The sequence below is a fragment of the Bubalus kerabau genome, chromosome 13 (assembly GCF_029407905.1).
Source record: "Bubalus kerabau isolate K-KA32 ecotype Philippines breed swamp buffalo chromosome 13, PCC_UOA_SB_1v2, whole genome shotgun sequence".
In the NCBI taxonomy this organism is placed as follows: domain Eukaryota; kingdom Metazoa; phylum Chordata; class Mammalia; order Artiodactyla; family Bovidae; genus Bubalus; species Bubalus kerabau.
This window is the reverse complement of record NC_073636.1, coordinates 75,816,338-75,834,819: the sequence shown is the minus strand read 5'-3', so window position 1 is coordinate 75,834,819 and position 18,482 is coordinate 75,816,338. Positions and strand designations below refer to the sequence as shown.

Genomic DNA, 18,482 nt, shown 5'->3' with positions numbered 1-18,482 from the left:
AGTACTGGAGTGGGGTGCCATTGCCTTCTCCTAGCACTGGGTTGGAATAAGGTAAATACTTAAATTTGTGAGTAGGTGACCTTTTCCTGGCTGCCAGCGGTGCGCAGGACTCTTGTAGCAGGCACCTTGGTTGACCAGGACCTCGGTTGATCACAGGAGACACAACCAAGGGGAATGCTCAGGCCGGGTTCCTGGGGAGCCAAGGCGCACAGCACGCGATTTCGCAGACCGCACGGGAGGACCAGCCCCCGACACGCTCCGCCCCTGGCCCCGGCCCCACCCCCAGCGGCTTCCGGCAGAAGCGCCCCCCAGCGGCGGCGGTGGGCCTCGCATTTCCGGCAGGAGGATCCGGGCCTGCAGCGCCGGCAGGGCGAGGTGAGTGGGCGCGCGGCGGGCCTTCCGCGCGCTCCCGGGGTTGGAGGGGGACCCGGGCGGGGCTGCGAGCGGGGTCCAGGCTCGGCGCCGCGCGCCGCTGCCGCGTGGCCCATCGGGGTCCTGCTCCTCCCGGGCCTGGGTATCGCGATCGTGGAGGGGCCCGGGCCTCCGCGCTCTTTCCCCGCGCCGGGACCCAGGCGGGCATCGCGCGGACCCGGCCCAGCACTTGGAGAGGCCGCATCCCGCCGTGGGGTGGGAGTCATGGGTGGGTGGTAAACACGTGGACAAACAAGGAAACGTCAGGTAGTGGGAGGTGCCACCAGGATTAGAGGCCCCGCTCCGCACACCCCTAACCTGCCCCAGGCCCCAAGATGTTCAGCCAAGCAAAGATCTGCGGCCGCGACTACAAAGAAGGACACGGACCTGATGTGTTGGACAAATGGCCGGGGGCCAGCGTGGCGGGTGCGGGGTGGGGAGGAGAAGATGAGGTTGCAGAAGCTGGCAGAGGCCGGAGGCTAGGAGGCCTTCCCCTCCGGTCTGCTGAGGAGTTGGGATTAACCCTATGAGGGCCTGGTCTGCTTTCTGTGCTCAGGCCACCTCTGTGGCTGGATGGCTGCCTCCAGGCTGTAGGAGGAATTGGAAGCAGGAACACCAGTGAAGGGCCTCGTTAACTTTCGAAAAGGTGCTCCCTGTGGGCTGGGATCCTCATGGGGACTTCCCGAAGGTGGCGGGCCTGGGCTGGCTCCTTGAAAGAAGGGCAGGATTTGAATAGTGGAGGGAGCGCGTACATGGCAGTGTTGGAGCCGGAACCACTCCAGAAGCCAGAAGATGTAAGAAGACAATTCCCAGCAGGGTGCTGACCGTCCTCATGTGGAAGCCCAGGGCAAACCATGGAGAGGGAGTGCCAAGAGATAGCTCGCTTAGTGCCAGCAGGCCCCGCGGTTGCCTTAGCTCCCCCGCAGTGGGACTTAGCAGTCAGTCTCAAGGGGGAGCGGTTTTGCGGCCCCCCCCCACCCCCCCGCCCCTGCCCCAGGTTAACAGTTGGCAACATCTGGAGACATCTTTGGTCGTCCCAACTTGCGGGAAAGGGATGCTCCAGGGCCCTTGTGCATAATGACCAGGGATGCAGCTAAACATCCTCCCGTGCACAGACAGGGTTTCTCCCAGCAAAGAATTATCTAGCCCCAAATAGCACTAATGCCACAGTTGGGAAGCCTTGGTATAGAGGAAGGAGCATGGGCCTGGAGTTCTGTCAGAGGTGGGTTTGGTGCCCACATGCTCCACTCTGGCCATGTGAAGGAGTCTGACGCGGGGAGCACAGGTTTCCAGAATTTCCCGAAGAGAACCACAGCCTCTGATGTCCTTCGGGCCAGGCCTTGCACCAGCTCCCACAAGGGGGAGGGGACACAGTAAGCCAGGCTCCAGAGTACAGAACTGAGTGCTTTCCTTTTGGAAAGGACTAGGGGTGGGGGAGGTAAGATATGTCAGATCGGAAGGCTTCCAGAAGGAGGTGGCATTTCAGCAGAGAGGAGCATGGGGAAGGAGAGACACACAGATGGGGCTGCAGGTGGGTCACACTCGACCCGGGTCCACCTGGTCTTCCCCCAACCCCAACCTGCCCACTCTGGATGCTCATTAGACTTGGCTGGATTGATAAGGTGGCAGGGCTTGGTTTCATTGGTTTTCTTTGGCTGAGACTTGAAGGCAGGCATCGCCTCTTTGGAAGTGGTTGTTAGAGGCTAAGGCACAGGAGGCATTAGTTTTCTGGTTCATTTTCAATGCCTCGAAGACCAGATTGTCCCCTGAAAATTACGTGCCCTCTCTCATTGAACCATATAGGGAACACAGGGTGCCAGGTGGCTATAAGCTGTCGTGAACACCACGCCTCCTGTGTGCCTGAGGCTCACTGCCCAACGATGGGGCACAGAGCCGGCTCTCAGGCCTGGCACATGTGTGATGACGGAGGAGTAGGGGAGCAGCCGTGTCTCAGGGGGCCTGTGGGGGCAGCGCTCCCCCAGGAAGAGCCATCCGAGCTGATGATCAGTAGAACCCGCAGAGGAGGGAATGCAGGGCATGCAGAGCATTCGGCTCCCTGCGGCAGCAGGGAAGAGCCTGATGTGCCTAGGGAAAAGCAGGCCCTGGGTGAGACGGGCAGGCCTCCTTAGCCAGGGGAGGGTCTTGGTCTTGCTGTAAGAGCCCTGGCAGCTGCTGAAGGGCTGCAGCTGCTCTGACATGATCACATTTGCATTTTTAAAAGGTCACTTTGGTGCGAATTCATGGAGAAGAGCTCGAGGTGACAGGAGAGTGGAGGTGACAGGTTGCGGGGAGTCCCGTGGCCTGGGCAGCCCCTGCTCCCTGCAGGCCAGGGCCGGGGTGGCCGTGTTGGGTCACCCGCCCCCTGCCCCAGCCAACCGGCGCGGCCCTTTTCCTCTTTCTAGTCTCAGCCCTGGGGTCCAGCGAGCCGCGTCCACCGTGATCATGGAGAGGGTCAGCTCGGTCCACCAGCCCCGAAGGTGAGGACGGCACCTGGGGCTCCCTGGACGATTCCAGATCATGGAAGTGGCAGCCGGGAGGCGTGCTTGCTGAAAGTCGCAGGCCCAGCCCGACCGGCCCTTCCCACGGGGCGTCTTCCTGAGAGGTGGTTGCTGCCCTCGCCGGCCAGCGTCTGCGGATGGGGAGGTGTGCCCCCGACGTGGCCTTCGTGTGGAGGGCGGTGCTGACCCTGGGGCTCGTGCTGCTGTACTACTGCTTCTCCATCGGCATCACCTTCTACAACAAGTGGCTGACCAAGGTACACAGGGGGCTGTGGCGCCCGCTAATATTTAGCAGCCTGGCTTCAGCCAGGGCTTCAGCCAGCCAGGCTGGGAGCCAGTCCACACCAGTTGGGGGGCAGGGCCTCTCTGGGGAGTCCCCAGAAATACCGGGATGGAGGGGCATCAGGAAAGGGGGAGACTGGGGAGTGAACCAGGGCAAACGTGGGGGGTCAGAGGGCCCCTCAAACACTGCAGAGGCCCCTGAACCTGCAGCCAGGCCAGCAGGAGTGGGGGCGCTGGGGGCCAGGGGTGGGCAGTCACGGAGGCGCTCCACTCTGTGCTTGGACTCCCCAGAGCTTCCACTTCCCCCTCTTCATGACAATGCTGCACTTGGCCGTGATCTTCCTGTTCTCTGCCCTGTCCAGGGCCCTGGTTCAGTGCTCCAGCCACAGGGCCCGCGTGGTGCTGAGCTGGCCCGACTACCTCAGAAGAGTGGCTCCCACCGGTACGTGCCTGCCTGCGGGCCGGAGGGAGGGGGCAGCTCAGAGGGAAAGGAAGGCATGAAGCTGAGCCCATCCAGGGTCATTCCTCTCTGTGTCCTCCCTACCCCCACTGCCTCATGGGGGGTGGGCGGGGATGGGGGGGTGTGGTGGCTTGGCCTACACCCTTGAACACATGCATCATGGCCTGGAGACACTGGTCAGAGGGCGCATCACGGCCAGCCCTGAGACGGGGTGCGGGAGCCCAGGGGAGGGACCAGCTGGCGGCCGCGCGGGAGGGCTTCCGGGAGCGGGGACTGTGGGCTGAGACCTGGGGGGGCGCAGGTCCCTTCGGAGGGGAGGCCCCCATGCCCCCGGGAGAGGTTTGGTGCGTGGGCAGGTCTGCCAGGGAACTGAAAGTGTCTCCGGAAGCTGAGGACTCAGCTGTCAGGAGAGGAAACGGAACTGAGAAGGCAGCTGGCTCAGATCCTGGAGGACCAAGTCCTGGGGTGGGGGATGGTGTGTTTCATCCCGAGGGAGGGAGCCAGTCTGCAGAGTTTCCGGTGGGGGGTCCTCAGGATCAGGTGAACACCCCTCCCTCATGGGGGTGGGGGTGTGGCATTCCTAATATCCAACAAGTGGGAAGCGGTTAGACAGTGGACTGTCGCCCTAACACTGGAGCAGCTCCCTCTGCTTTAGGGGTGTGGGGCCAGGAGTTAACCCTTCAGTTGCTGGGTGGAAAAGAAAGCTCCAGGAGGGCTCCTACCCAGGCGGGGTGTCCCACGGGTGCCCCGTGTCTCCACAGCACTGGCCACGGCGCTGGATGTGGGCTTGTCCAACTGGAGCTTCCTCTACATCACCGTCTCGCTGTGAGTACTGAGCCCTCTGGCCATCTGTCCAGCAGGCTGGGGCGGGGGGCTGCACCTTCCCGCCAGGTCCCTGCCAGGCAGCAGGGAAGGGGGCACGGAGGGCAGAGGGAGCAGCTATTGCTAATCTCAGATTCTGTGCTTCAGCGAGCCGTGTGTGGCTGCCCCCTCTTTCTCCATTTCTCTCTTCCCTCCTTAATCCTGATCTCCGCTAAAGAGCAGGTAAATCACAGGACTCGGGAAGCTCAGTTTTTTTATTTTCTGGTGATAAGCAGAGGCCTCCGAGTCAGAGATTCCTTCTGATTAAAGGTCGCGTGTCAACGCAGACGACTCGGCTTCCCTTCTTTGGTCTTTTGTGTCCCGCGGGGCCTGCGGCCCACAGGGAGGTCAGGGGTCTCCCCTGGCCTCCTCCCGCCCCCTGGGGGCACCGTGTGGGCTCCTTTCCTGGCATTAAGTCCGCGTCGCCGGCTCCAGCAGTGCATCATGGGGACGTTTCCCTTGCAGGTACACGATGACCAAGTCCTCAGCCGTCCTCTTCATCCTCATCTTCTCTCTGATCTTCAAGCTGGAGGAGCTGGTGAGGCCCCAGCTTTCTTCGCGTCCCGCCAGCCCCCACTGATGCTAAGAATAGAAAGCGGGAGCTGCTCAGTGGCTTGTCCCTGCCTGTGACCAAGGAGGCAAGCCCAGCTCAGTGGCGCTCCATCCCTGGGGACAGACCCGGGGCACTGCTGGAGAAGTTTTAGGGACCCGTGTGGCAGGAGCGGTGACCGCGGGAGATGGGGTTCAAGGACGTGGGGCTGGGGCAGTGGGTCCTGGGGGCTCCCTGCTGTGCAGCTGGGGCCCTTCATGTGCTGGGTCCAGGGGGGCGGTGGGGCCACATGGGGCCATAGGGCCGCTGTAGGACAGCCCTACTGCCATGTTTCAGGGTCTGGGGTCCATGCCAACCAGGTATCAGCCCTGGTAACATCAAGTGGAAGGGACCAGCCAGGACCCCAGGGTGGGGCAAGAAGAAGGAGGCCTTGCCCCAGGGGCAGCCAAGATGGTCACTGACCCCCAGTCTCCCAGGCGTGATGAACCCAAGTTGATTGCAGTTGCTCCCCCGCCCTCTGCTTTCAGCGCGCGGCGCTAGTCTTGGTGGTCCTGCTTATCGCTGGGGGCCTCTTCATGTTCACCTACAAGTCGACGCAGTTCAACATCGAGGGCTTCGCCTTGGTGCTGGGTGCCTCGTTCATCGGCGGCATTCGCTGGACCCTCACCCAGATGCTCCTGCAGAAGGCGGAACTTGGTGAGCGAGAGCCCGGGGCACCAGGCAGGGTGGAGGCGGGCAGGGTGCAGGCGGGCTGGGCCGGGCACAACGGCTCACACGAGTCACTTTGTGCAGGACTCCAGAATCCCATCGACACCATGTTCCACCTGCAGCCACTCATGTTCCTGGGGCTCTTCCCTCTCTTTGCCGTGTTTGAAGGTACGTGGGGTCATCCACCTTGGGGGGACCTCAGCACAGAGCTCTGATCTCTGCTCGGAGCCCAGCGCTGTGGTAGCTGCGGAGGTTCCAGAGATTAGTGATGGTGGTCCCGACCCTGGCAGTGCCTGGTTTGGGGGCTGGACAGACACTTAAACCAAGGGGCTAGAATCTCGCAGGATAAATGCTACTGAGAAATCCCATGTAAAACACACCAGGCGGTAATGATGGTAAGTGCACACAGCCCTAAAGGTATACCAGGGCTGTTCTGATTGTTCCAAACACATCGACTCCTTTAATACTCCCCAAAAACCCCATGTGCCAGTACTAGGACTGCCTCATCTTGCAGATAAGCTATGGCAGAGAGAAGCAGATAGCCTTGCTCAGGGTCCCACAGGGGCTTGGTTGGTCATATACAAGCCAGCCCCTGGCTCTGGAGTCCCTCTCTTAACCGCGATGCCCTCTTTCTCTTAGTTGGAGTAGAGTCATGAATGACTCCAGGTTGATGGGCCAGAAAGGCAAGTTGAGGCTTCCCAGACTGTGCATTTTTGGAGAATGAATGGGATTTTGACCCCCTGATGGGGGCGGGCGCCTCAGGAAGTGGGAACAGGAGGTTCAGACGTGGAGAGGTGTGTGGGATTGGCCTTGGCTGTTTCTCAGTCAGGCAGCGGGGGAGTGAGGAAGGGGCGGGTGGGCAGTTCCTTCCCCCCTTCCCTCCTCACCTCCCAGGGAAGAGTTAGAAGGATGTGTCTAGCCTGGGTCGGGGGGCCACCATGTTCCCCTCCCTGACGTTTTGGAATTGGTTTTCGTCCCGTCTGTTAATCCTTCCTGCCAGAGTCCCTTCTGTCCTCAGGGTCATTACAGAGAATTCTGTCCCACATCCATTTAAGTTTCAAGCAGTGAAGCGTCTCAAACCTCTCGGAGAAGATTATTCTGCAGCTCCGTTGTCCAGGAAACTTGTGTTCTGCAGCCTCATGTTTTTTTCCCCCGTTTTAAAATCTCTCTCCATCCCCTCCTTATGCCCCTCACCAAGCGCCACACTCTCCCTCCCTTCCTGGATGTTTACACCATTTCCCCATCTCTGCAAACCCTCACCTGAGAGCCCCTGGTAGTCATCACTTAGCAAAGCTGCATGGATTTAGCTTCTTTAATCTTTTCTGGTAAATTAATCCCCCAAGCGCCTTCATTACTTATGTTGCTCTTCCCCGAATTCCCTTCAATTTGCCGACGCCTTTGCAGTGCTGCCGAGCCCAGCACCAGACGAGATGTCCTGCGTCAGAAGGCTGTGTGCCCAGGGGGCTCCGCATTCTGCTTCTCCTCGGTGCTTCCCTCCAAAAGCCTCACAGGGCTCGGCCAGCCTCCCGCTTCCACGAGTGTCCATTTGCCGAATCTAGGGCTTCCTTCCCACCGGCTTCTACCCCCAGGAGCCTTTCCTGTTCTCTCAGATGGGCAGTGCTGGAGAGCCAAGGGTCCTCTGAAAGTCTGGGCACAACTTGGTGTGTGGAGGCCTGTGTGGCTGTCTCTGGAACAGGGGGCCATGGTTTTGCCGTGTCTTTGAACGTGTGTGTGTTTACTTTTTGAGAACTGTTCATCAAACTGTACTGTCCAGTCTGGTCGCTTTTGTTTTGTCAGTGGGGAAACGGTGGTCCAGAAAGGGCACATGTCTCGGCTACACCCCACAGCTCTGTAGTTAGATGGAGAAGGTGTGTATGGATGGAGTTTTGTCCCTGGACCCACCTGGAGTGAAGGGCCTCCTCCAGTGGCCCAGGGCACTGACAGTCCTCATGTAGCAGGTGCCCCATCTTCTTTGGGCCATGGGGTCTCACAGCTGCCAAGGCCACAGGAAGTCACAGCCCACCCCGCCGCCTCCTCCCCAAAGACAGGTGGTACACAGGGTGTGAAGGAGCAAGGCACTTCCGCCCGATGCCCCCTGTGTGCCAGCCCCCCGCTCTAGTCCAGAGCCTCAGAAGCCTCCATCAGGCCCTGTTAGGATCCTTGGCTTGTATCTCCCCTGGGCTCCCTGGCAGCCGGCCCTGCTTTCTGGTTTCCCCGAGTCCCCGGCCATCTGCCTGAGATTCTCTGACACCTCCCGTCCCGGGACTCGGGGCCTCAGACAGGTGGCGATTGCAGGGAGGGTGGGGTGCAGCTGTGGCAAATCACACCACAGCTGTGGTGGGGTGAGGCCGCCCAGGCAGGCACACCCAGGACGTGGCCCCCCGCTCTCTTCCCCCATTGCTTCCAGGTCTCCATTTGTCCACATCTGAGAAAATCTTCCGTTTCCAGGACACAGGGCTGCTCCTGCGGGTGCTCGGGAGCCTCTTCCTTGGCGGGATTCTCGCCTTTGGTTTGGGCTTTTCTGAGTTCCTCCTGGTCTCCAGGACCTCCAGCCTCACTCTCTCCATTGCCGGCATTTTTAAGGTACAGTCTTGGAGGCGACCCCAGTCCTGTCTTAGAGGGGAGCCCCTCTCCGGCGGGTGTCCCAACTCCTGCTTCCCAAAGCCCTGCAGGGAAGAGACGGAAGTGCCTGTCTCATCTGGCAGTCAGTCCATCATCATCACGGCCCAGAGTGGGGGTGGGGGTGGGGGGGTGGTGGCGGGGGTGCAGCCCTGCTCCACAGATGGGGAAACAGACATGAAGAGCTGCCCTTACCCAGGGATATACAGCTAGCAGGTGGCCGAGCTGACTCCACTAGGCCCGGGACGTGTTTACATCTTACCAAGAAAGCCAACTCTGGTCATTAGGCAGTGGCCTGGAGTCAGGATTGAGAAGTCCCCAGTCAGACTCATCAGCATAGGGTCCTGTGCTTGGCAGTGATTGATTGACAGTGTCTGCCCGGAGCACAGTGAGGGGTGGTTCTATCACGAGGGCCCTGCGGCTGCTGATCCTGCCTTTACCGCTGTCTAGGAGCCCCTAGCCGTCTCCTTGCATCACTTCTCCCCTTCTTCCCCCCATCATCACTCACTGCTTCCTGCTCTGGGCTGTGGACAGGCAGATCCTGATCCTGGAGCAGTGTTCCCTGAAACCAGCAGAACAGGGCTCCTTGAGGGTCTCGCCCACCCAGTGATGACACGTGAGCCGTGTTTCTCAGAATGTCATCTGATCAGTCCCCTTTGCAGCCCGTGCTTACGAAGAACCCTGTGATCAGTGTGTCCTGTAGAGCCCAGTGTGACTGCACCCACCCCCGCCCATGGCAGCAGAGGCGCTCTGTGCACAGGTGCTTCTGGAAGGGCAGCTGTCCTTCCTGCCTGTGGACGTGGCTGCAGACTTGCTACCCTGTGTCCCCAGCCTGGATTAGGTCTGCCTCTTCCAGTCCAGACAGAATTCTGTGAAAAGCACCTCCCCTCTGTCCACAGTAACACAGAGCAGGGGAGGCCTCAGGCTGGTCCCCAAACTCAGAGAGGCTTCCCCCTTTGCATTGCAGGGAGTTTGGGCAGGTCTGCCTCTCCCCTGCGGTGTGACGGCGCCCCCAAGCCCCACCTTCCTTGCCAAGGAGCGCCCCCCGCCCCGGCCCTGAGCACGCCCCCTCCCTGCCTCTCTTCCCGCAGGAAGTCTGCACTTTGCTGTTGGCAGCGCATCTGCTGGGTGACCAGATCAGCCTCCTGAACTGGCTGGGCTTTGCCCTCTGCCTCTCAGGAATATCTCTGCACATCGCCCTCAAAGCCCTGCACGCCAGAGGTACCCAGAGCCCCCTTTCGAAAGCCTGTCTCCTGATGACCCTCTCCCCCTGGATCTCCCCTCTGCCCATCCCTGCCAGGAGGCAGGTGGCTCTCGACCCCCCAAGCCATTTGCAGTCCAGTCTGCTCAGTTCAGCTGCCCCTGCCCTGGCTGTTCCTCTAATTAGGGGAGTTCGCCTGGTGATTTGGCCACCGCCACTCCTCCGAGAAGTTGGGGGGGTCATCTCCAGGGAGTGGGCGGGGGCCTGGGTCCCTCGGCACGCTCTCCTGTCAGGCTGGGGCAGGCAGATCCTTGCTGGGTGTGTGATGCTGCTGTCTCTGTCCCCAGGTGACGGCGCCCCTAAGCCCCTGAAGGGGCTGGGCTCCAACCCCGACCTGGAGCTGCTGCTCCGGAGCAGCCAGCCAGAGGATGAGGACAACGAGGAGGAGGAATACTTTGTGGCCCAGGGGCAGCAGTGAGCAGCCGGGGGACCAGTCAGTGGCTCGGGGACCTGGGTGGTTCCTCCCGGCCACCGGGCAGCAGTGGGCCCAGCGTCTCCCGGGCCAGGCCTCGGAAGGGCACGCGATCGGTGCTGGGGCCAGGGCAGAGAGCTGGTATGCCGGGTGGGCGCCAGGCCAGCCTTGGGCCTGGCCGGAGCAGGGGCCCAGCAGCACTGGTGTTGCAGCAGGAGCAGGGAGCGGGCTGTTGCAGCCGCTCGCCTGGCTCTGAGAGCCAGGATGGTGATTTTAGAGAGAAGACAGGTTTCCGGGGGACTGGGCTTGGACTGCAGTGCAGTTAGGGACGGGAGGTGGGGACGCTGGGGCCCCCGTCACCTGGAGACTGTCCTTTCTCTGCAAGCAGACCTATTTATAGCTTGGAAATAAAGGGTTTCCGGTCCACTGGCCACCTTGTGTTGCCTGGAGGTGTGGGGGCGGGGGGGCCCAGCCTCTCCCCTTCCGCCTCCTTCAGCGGACTCGCCTGTGTCTCTACTCCCGGCTGCCTATGTCTCTCATCTCCCGTTGGAGCCCCAGGGCCCTCTCTTGGGGCCCCGCCACACCTGCAGGCGGCAAGAACAGGTACTGAGTTTCATATTCTGGGGACTCCAGTGTTTTCACAGCCTGATTTGAATATTGACTCTCGTCATTCACTGTGTGACCTTAAGCAAATTACCTAACCTCTCTGAACTGCAGTCTTTTCATCTGTGGAATGGGGATAATGGTTATCTCAGAGTTGTTCTGAGGACCAAGTCAATGTTGGTAGCAGATCAAACGTTATTTTCACACATATTCTGAAAGTCCTTTGACAACCATGGAGCCAAGACCCTAAGCGAGCAGGCATGCTAAAATTCACGGCCGGCTCTGTGTGTCTACATGTGTGTCTACGGGACATGTATGGAGGGGTTATGGGCCTCTGGGACCTGGGCTTCTGCCACCTGCCCACTAGTCTGCAGTCCTCTTTATAAAATGGAGAGAGAGGAGATGAGATGCCCCTCTCTACGTGGCTGCCCTGCCTGGGAGCGGGCAGGCAGGTGGGCCTTCTGGGCCCCAGTGCTCCCAGCACTAACAGCAGGTGGCGCCACCGTACCAGGCTTTGGCTCCGGAAACCGCCCGTTGCTGGGCACCAGCCAAACCCAGGCAGAGTCCTGGGAGGAGGACCCACCCTGGTGCCTCCAGGTAGAGGGACTTGTTATGAGTTGGTCTAATCAGATCAGAGCTAGGACAGCCCAGCCCATCAAGCCCAGGAGAACGTTAATATTTTAGAAACAGGTTGACAAACTTTCTCCGTGAAGGACCAGATAGTAAATATTTTCCGTTCGGGGGCCATATGGTCCCTGTGGCAGCTCCTCAAGGCTGCTTTGTGGCAGGAAAGCGGCCACAGACAGAGATACAGAAGCAAAAGGGCGGGGCCGTGTTCCAGGGAACGCTTCCTGCAAAACCAGGGCTCCACCTGCGTGCTGGAGTTTGCCAACCCCTGCTGTAGAAGAAGCCTTAAGAACGACTTTGAGTCCCATGCTGTCTTACGACTAGGAAAACTGAGGCCCAGGAGGGGGCAGTGAGTAGCCTGAGGCCCCCAGAGCTTCTGGGCCCAGGAGGAATTAGAATCGAGGTCTCCTGCCGCCAGCTCAGCTTCACAATGCAGACTTCTCCTGCAAATGGAGGTGTGACACCCAGGACTCCCCCGAGGTGGTGTCTTATCTGGTTCCTGCACCTCCACCCCCGCCCTCAGATTCTGTAGGCTCAGAGGGTAGGATTAAAGGAAGCTTGTGCTCCACACAGCTGATGTGGGGAGAGCCAGCAGGCAGGAGGGGCCAGGGCCTCCACCTCTGCCAGAGAACCTGCTTGGGATGCAGGATGCTTGGGCGGTGGGGAGAGGCTGCCAGAGCCCCGCTGGCTCAGGTGGATGAGAGCTTCCTGTCTGCTCCCCACTCCATCTCCCTCTCCCCACACAGGGAACAAGTGCTGTCTGGTGCAGTAATTACAGGGTGCAGAGCAGGGGGCCCCACTACCAGAACGTTGGGTTCAGTGGCGGCCCCTCACTTAGCACCAATTACCAGCCAAGCCTAGAGGAGGGCTTCCCTCTCCTCCTCCCCCTACCGGGCCCACCCAATCGCCTGGCCTCCCAGGTCAAACAGCGTCACCCTCAGCTTTGAGCCCTGGGAGCACCCATGCTGTCTGCAGCCATTGCATCTCGGGGCCGCAGTGTCGCCATGGCAACTCCGTTGCGCACACAGGTTGAAGGAAGCTGAGGATGTGACTTGTCTCCAAGGCTGTGGCATCTGTCCCCACGAAGCCTCCAGCTCCAGCGCTTCTGCTGAGGAGGGGGCCGGGGAGGAGGGCTGACCCACAGGTTCGAGTTTTAAGTGCTTACATGCCCACCACCTCTCCAGGGGCCTACAGTGGGAAGAAGGTTAATGCCCCCAATATATGAGCATGTCTGCAGTTGGGGGCATGGTGAGGATGAGAACAAGCTGGAGTTTGCCTGTGAGAGAAAGCTGAGACATCAGGCTGGACCAGGAATACCCTCACCCTCATCTTCCTTCTGGTACCCTCTCTGCCAGGAGGGCTTAGGGGATCACATCTTACCTGTTAACACTCCATTCTGCTGAGAAAAACCTAGTAGTTCCAGTGGCTTCTGGACAGTAGAGTGGACAGTAGAGTTCCACAGCACCAAGAGAATTGTCTTTGTGAAACTTGCCACAGCTTGCTGCATCACAGACTAACAGACTGAGTGTGATTGCCGATTTGCAATCCAGAGAGCTGAGGGTGGGGACCCTCAGATCATCCACTGGGGCTGACAGCATTCGGGGAGCGCTGGCCGCGTGCCAGACACTGCTGGACCTGGGACAGAGATGTGTGTCCTTGGAGAGATGGCAGACGGGGCCATCATTCCTCCCACACAGGGAAGTGTTGAGGCACAGGGGACGAAGGGAATGGGGAGGAGACCACAGTGGACATTCACCAGGCACCTTCTAAGCCTTTCACGTCAGTCATTTAATCGCTAACAAGCCCAATACAGTCAAAATTGATTGTACCTATTTTCATTGCTGTGGAAACTGAGCTCATAGACATTGAGCATGATAGTGCCTAAGAACACAGCCTCGGGATTCCACCAGACCTGGGTTCACATCCCCCCTTGGCCCTGGGATCAGCTGTGTATCTCGGGCATGCCGCTGATCCCCTCTGAGCCCATGTCCTTTTCTGTAAAGATGAAATGATAATATATATCTTTTAGCGAAGCTGTTGTGAAGATGAACTAGTGCATGTAAAGCAGTTAACACATACGGGACACACAGTAATAACCATTCAGCAAACGTCAGCCGTGGGGATGCGACATAAATTGCCTGGATGACAAAGCAAGTGAGAGGCAGAGCCAACACTGAGGTCCTGGCCTTTGAGGTCACTGTCCCTGCTGCCATGCCTGGGACAGTGGAGACACTTGACAGACACTTGTTTCATGAAGGAATTTCCAACAATGGAAAGTGAAGTGAGGTTTTCCCCGGGTTCCGAGGACTAGTCTAACTTCTAAATGATCTGCCGAACAAGAAAAGGCTGTCCCCTCACCACCACCCATCCCTGCCGGCCTCCCAGCCATCCCCTTGAGCCTCCATCCTAACCACACAGCCTTGACATCAGCCGGGCCCCTTTGACCTTGTTTCATAGTAACCAATTAGCTTGACTTCTGTTCCCATGGTTATGCAGTTTCGTTGGCAACTAGTACATTTCCCCAGAAACGCGTTTCTGGAGCAAGTCCCCCCATGCCCTGCCCAGCGAGAGCTGCTGGAGATACACAAGGCGTTATAGATGCTGTTGCTGTCCTCAAGAAGCTTCTGCAGGGCTTTTAAATCTAATGGGTTTCCTGGGAAGTATACCCAGAGGTAAAGATTAAAGTCCATGATGTTATTTAGAGAGGGGGCTTGGAAAAACACCTGCAGAAGGGAGGCAACAGAGGCAGGTTTCAGCTGAGGGAGGAGTCAAGCTTCAAGGCAGGTGCGACAAAGGCGTCCGTCAACCCCATGGGAAGCTTTGGAGCTGGGATGACCCTGCAGAGCTGTTACAAGCCAAGGTGGGAGAGGTTCAGGCCTTCACGCTTCCACACTGGTCTGTCGTTGGAATTGAGTCTACCCTGGAAGGAGGCACAGCCTTGGGTGAGACAGTTTTCTTCCAATCAAGACAGCTGTCCAAAGAGGGCTGACCATCCCTCCAGCCACACTCCCAGGGGCTCATGGAGTAAGTCTTTCATTCCCAAAGGGCGACCTGCAGCCCATCACAGCATCCACTACACAGTGTCCACAGTCTGGCCCAAGGTCACTCACCTCCCTCGCCCCCAAGTGCACCCGGGAGCCCTCATGGTGGGGCTCACACCTCCCAGTGCCCGCCTTCTGTTTGTCTGCTCTGCAGATGACCAGAGATCACGTATGAGCATTTTCCTAGGGGAGGGTCTCGTGACCCCTCTCCAGAGATTAAGAACCACTAGCCCAAGGAAAGTGAGACTTATCCAAAACTTCAGAACATGATCAGAGATGCACAGTATTAGTGCTCAGTGAATACCAGCAGATGGATGAAGGATGGGTGGATGGATAAATGGGCTGATGGATAGATGCCATAACAAGACAGTGTGGAAGGTACAGAAAAAGGAGCGACCAACTCTGCCTGGGGCAGGAGGAAAGCAAAGATTCCCAGTAGCAGCTGTCCCTTTTGAAGTGAGCCTTGAAGACTGGATAGGAGTTGCCAAGCAGACGGAAGGAGACAGGCATACCAGGCAGGGGCAAGAGCAGATGCAGGCACAGGTGTGAGCGAATGTGGGGACAGTGTGTTTCGCCCCCACAGGAATTAGCTCACCGTGGCAGGTCACAAGTGCACACAGGTAAGGTGGGGGAGGGGGGTCTTCTCCTTTAGAAAGCTCCCAGGTTCCCAGGAGGTGTCTTGATAGGAATTACTCATGTTGTTCTTGAACAGGCAGGTATCTCTTCTCCTCCACGCCACCAACACTTTACCTCCAGGTGGGAGGGTGGGGGAAGTCCTAAAGATAACCCCACCCAAGCGAAGGGCATCTGGTCATTTACCACGTCCTTTCCCGTCTTTCGCCTTTGCAGTCCATCCCTGGGAGGTCGGTGGTACCAGTCGCCCCACTTTGCAGAGGAGAAACAGGCTCCAGGAGCCAGGTGACTCGCCCAAGGTCACTCACCTCCCTCGCCCCCAAGCATAGCCAGGAGCCCTCACAGCAGATCTGACACCTCCCAGTGCCCTCTTTTCCACTTCTCTGCTCTGCAGCCCTCTACTAGGATGCCAGGAGTCTCACCCACCTCCTGGGATTCCGCCCTTCTGGTTAGCGATGGGAAGAATTGCCTGCCGCAGGGGGACCAAGGGCCTGGGGCAACCGCATCCCACTGGCCATGTTTTGCTCTGGGAGGAATCCCCCACTGAGCCAAAACCTCCGTCCTGTTCCAGGGCTGCCCCATGAATTAAACATGCCCCCGTGGTTAACTCAGTAATGCTTTTATTAATAGTTAATTACTCAATGCGCACTGGGGAAATGAGGCTCACTCAGGCCTCGTAAATTAAGGCAGCGATCTCGTGAAAGAAGCCAATGGGAGTTCATTACCCCCTCTGTCGCCGCACCCCCTGGCTGGCCATTTAGCAGCGCTAAACGACGGGGGTGGGTGGAGGGGGGGACCTTCTCCGGGTGGAGGTGGGAAGCGGCCGATGAACATACTCCGGTTTCCTAAGTGGAAGGGCCTGAGCTGGGTGTGGCGAGACCTGTCGGCAGGGGGATGTGATGCTCTGGCGGTTGTCATCGGCCTGTGTCCTTGTCATTTCCCGGGACTCGGCGCGGGCCCCCAGGGACTCCGGTCCGGGGCAGGGCCCCCTGTCCCAGGCCGGGAGGAGCCGGTCTCGGTGCTCCCGCCTCCGAGCCGCGGGCTCCCTCCCCAACGCGGTCTTTCTCGTCTCAGCGGTGTCAGGCTTCCCCGGCTAGGTTTTTGTTGTGGTTGAAGCCCATTTCCCATCCTGATTTTGCGGTTGAGCTGAAGAAGGGGCTTGTGCTAACCTGGTTTAGCTTTTCTAAATTTAACTTTCTCTCATGTTTTGTTACCCCAGAGACAGAAGCCCTTCTGTTTATCTTCCTGGGAAATGAAAGCCAGCCTCTGCTTTGAACCTACTACGTGCCAGGAGTGTCCCCGCACCCCCCACCCCCGCCCGGGGTTTATGTCGATTGGTTCTCAGGTTCAGCTGTGCCTTTGGGTCAGTGACTGTGCCTCCCTGGGTCTCCATTTCTTCACATGAAAATGAAGATCATAATACTACCTGTTTCTGGAGTTACCGTGATGATTAAGTGAAGTAATAGATGTGACATACTTCGAATCCTGCTGAATACATAGTAAGTTCTCTCTAAGGGGCAGCTACTATTATTATTTCTACAACTGTGCGGCCATTTTACAGATGAGCAAAGTGAGGTTTTAAATCTTTGTCTTGACTTCTTCGAGGATGCTGGACCCAGAGCTTCATGTGGTCAGCACTCATCACTTACCTTCTGTGGAGGCAAAGCCAGGCGCCAGTCTCTCCTCCAGAAAGGCACACTGGCCAAGTCCCAGCAGCCAGGAAAGATGTGTCCCTGCCTGTGATGCAGAGCCCTGCCAAGGCAGCCCAGGCTGAGACACAGGAGCGCAGACGCTGTTGCTGGGCCGGCCTGGGTTCAAATCCCACCACACCCACTAGCTGCCACGTGCATCCCTGCAGCCCCAGCTTCCACTTTGGGCAAAATGGGCTCCTGGTAGCACCTACCTCCTTGCACGGTCATAAGGATTTGTGCTTGAAAGCGCCCGACACCCCTTAGCCTTCTCCAAGAGCTCCCTGCACCTGGACTCACAAAAAAAACCCTCCCTCCCTGGGTTGTTGGAGGCCCCCATGGAGATGACGGCATCCAACTGCCTTCAAGCAGGAAATTGTCAAAGAGCCGAGCTGCTGGTGTTCTCTGCTCAAAGGTGGAGATTTTTGGAGAGCCTCCGAGGTTAAACAGGCTTCCCAGGTATCTAAGTGGTAAAGAATCCGCCTGCCATTGCAGGAGACACAGGAGATGCGGGCTTGATCCCTGGGTTAGGAAGATCCCCTGGGGGAGAAAATGGCAACCCACTCCAGTAGGCTTGCCTGAAAAATTCCACAGACAGAGGAAACTGGCAGGCTACAGTCCAGGAGGTCACAAAGAGTTAGGCACGACTGAGGCCCGAGCATGGGTGCCAAGGTTAAACACTCGAGGTTAAAACCCCACAGATGCTCTGTCCCCTGGCCTGATGAGGATTCTCCTGGGACAAGTGATGCAGAGGGTTGGGGACAGGTGGCCTCCTGAAACCCACTCAGGCCACGAATTGCCTTGCAGGCGAAGGTCAGCCTCTCTTCTGTGACTCCACCTCCAAACTGCCAGAGCCACACACAGGGGCAAGAAGTCCCGGCAGGAGCTTGAGGAGTGCGGCTCCAGGTTCATCTATAATACGTGGCGTTAGATTTAAATGTCACTGCTGCAGGCGGCTGACCCAGGTCCCCACACAATGGGCCACGAGGGCCGCCTTCACCGCCTCTTCATCTTCCTGGCGGTAGCTGACCAAAGGGAGGGAGATTTGGTTTCTTAAAAAACTAAACAGTTGTTGAGCACTCTGGCGTTGCCTGGGCAACAGCCGAGGGGGAGAGAGAAGCATCTTATTGTTTAAAGTTATTCTTGCTCGATTTCAAAGGGTTGTTCTGAAAAGACCCGAATTGTCCAAGCAGCCAGGTTAGTCCTCTCTCCCTCTCTTTCTTCCTCTCTCTCCCCTGGCCTGGCCAGCCATGCAATCCTGGCTCCTGTCCTCCGTCAGCCCCCAGCCCCGTCTTCCCAATCGGGAGCTGTGGGAGGGGTCCTGGCCATGCTGAACATCAGGACCTGGGAGATAATTCCCTCCTGTTCTGTGTGTTCACCCCCCGGCCCAGGGGCCTCATGTGGAATAAACACACAAGTAACAGGCCAGCAAGGAGGATCCCTGCTCCCCCACTCCACGGGCTGCTTTGTCAGCCACCCAGCCTGGGATATGGACATGAGTTTGGCTCTGTCACTTAGAAGTCAGCTCACAGAAGTGCCTGAACTTGGTGGAGTAGGGGCGGGAGGAGTCCCGGCCAGAGGTGGGCATCTCGGTCCTCAGGCCCAGCCTGGGCAAGACCAAGGTGACTCTTGTGCCAGGTCACTGCTCAGGAGCCGGGGCTGAGTGTAGCCCCGTGCCCCTCTACCCTCTGAGTGACACTGTTTTGGAATTGTTTACGAGTCTCTCTTCCCCATGAGACTGTCAACTCCCTGACAGCAGAGGCGCATCTATTCATCTCTGTGTATTCTTGTAAGCTGCCTCAAATCCTTTCAGGAGCAAGGCAAATTC

General features: G+C 58.4%; 1 protein-coding gene across 2 annotated transcripts; it reads left to right on the top strand.

Annotated features, from left to right (window-relative positions):
- The first annotated feature begins 319 nt into the window (after positions 1–319).
- On the top strand, positions 320–10,491 carry SLC35C2 (solute carrier family 35 member C2). Of its 2 annotated transcripts, none has more exons than XM_055545166.1 (10): positions 320–375; positions 2,814–3,166; positions 3,483–3,633; positions 4,413–4,476; positions 4,978–5,050; positions 5,590–5,758; positions 5,855–5,938; positions 8,178–8,353; positions 9,481–9,610; positions 9,938–10,491. In XM_055545166.1, the coding sequence occupies exons 2-10, from the start codon at positions 3,047–3,049 to the stop codon at positions 10,066–10,068; spliced, it is 1,098 nt and encodes a 365-aa protein (XP_055401141.1). In that variant the 5' UTR covers positions 320–375; positions 2,814–3,046; the 3' UTR covers positions 10,069–10,491. The 2 variants fall into 2 exon arrangements, with proteins under 2 accessions (XP_055401141.1, XP_055401140.1); XM_055545165.1 differs by lacking the exon at positions 320–375 and adding an exon at positions 2,629–2,685.
- Positions 10,492–18,482: the final 7,991 nt, after the last annotated feature.

Excerpts from the sequence above, each read along its gene's own strand:
- SLC35C2 (XM_055545166.1), top strand. The coding sequence starts at position 3,047 with ATGGGGAGGTGTGCCCCCGACGTGGCCTTCGTGTGGAGGGCGGTGCTG. Across the intron at positions 3,167-3,482 it reads ACAACAAGTGGCTGACCAAG|AGCTTCCACTTCCCCCTCTT; the intron begins GTACACAGGGGG and ends TGGACTCCCCAG. Across the intron at positions 5,939-8,177 it reads TCTCTTTGCCGTGTTTGAAG|GTCTCCATTTGTCCACATCT; the intron begins GTACGTGGGGTC and ends CATTGCTTCCAG.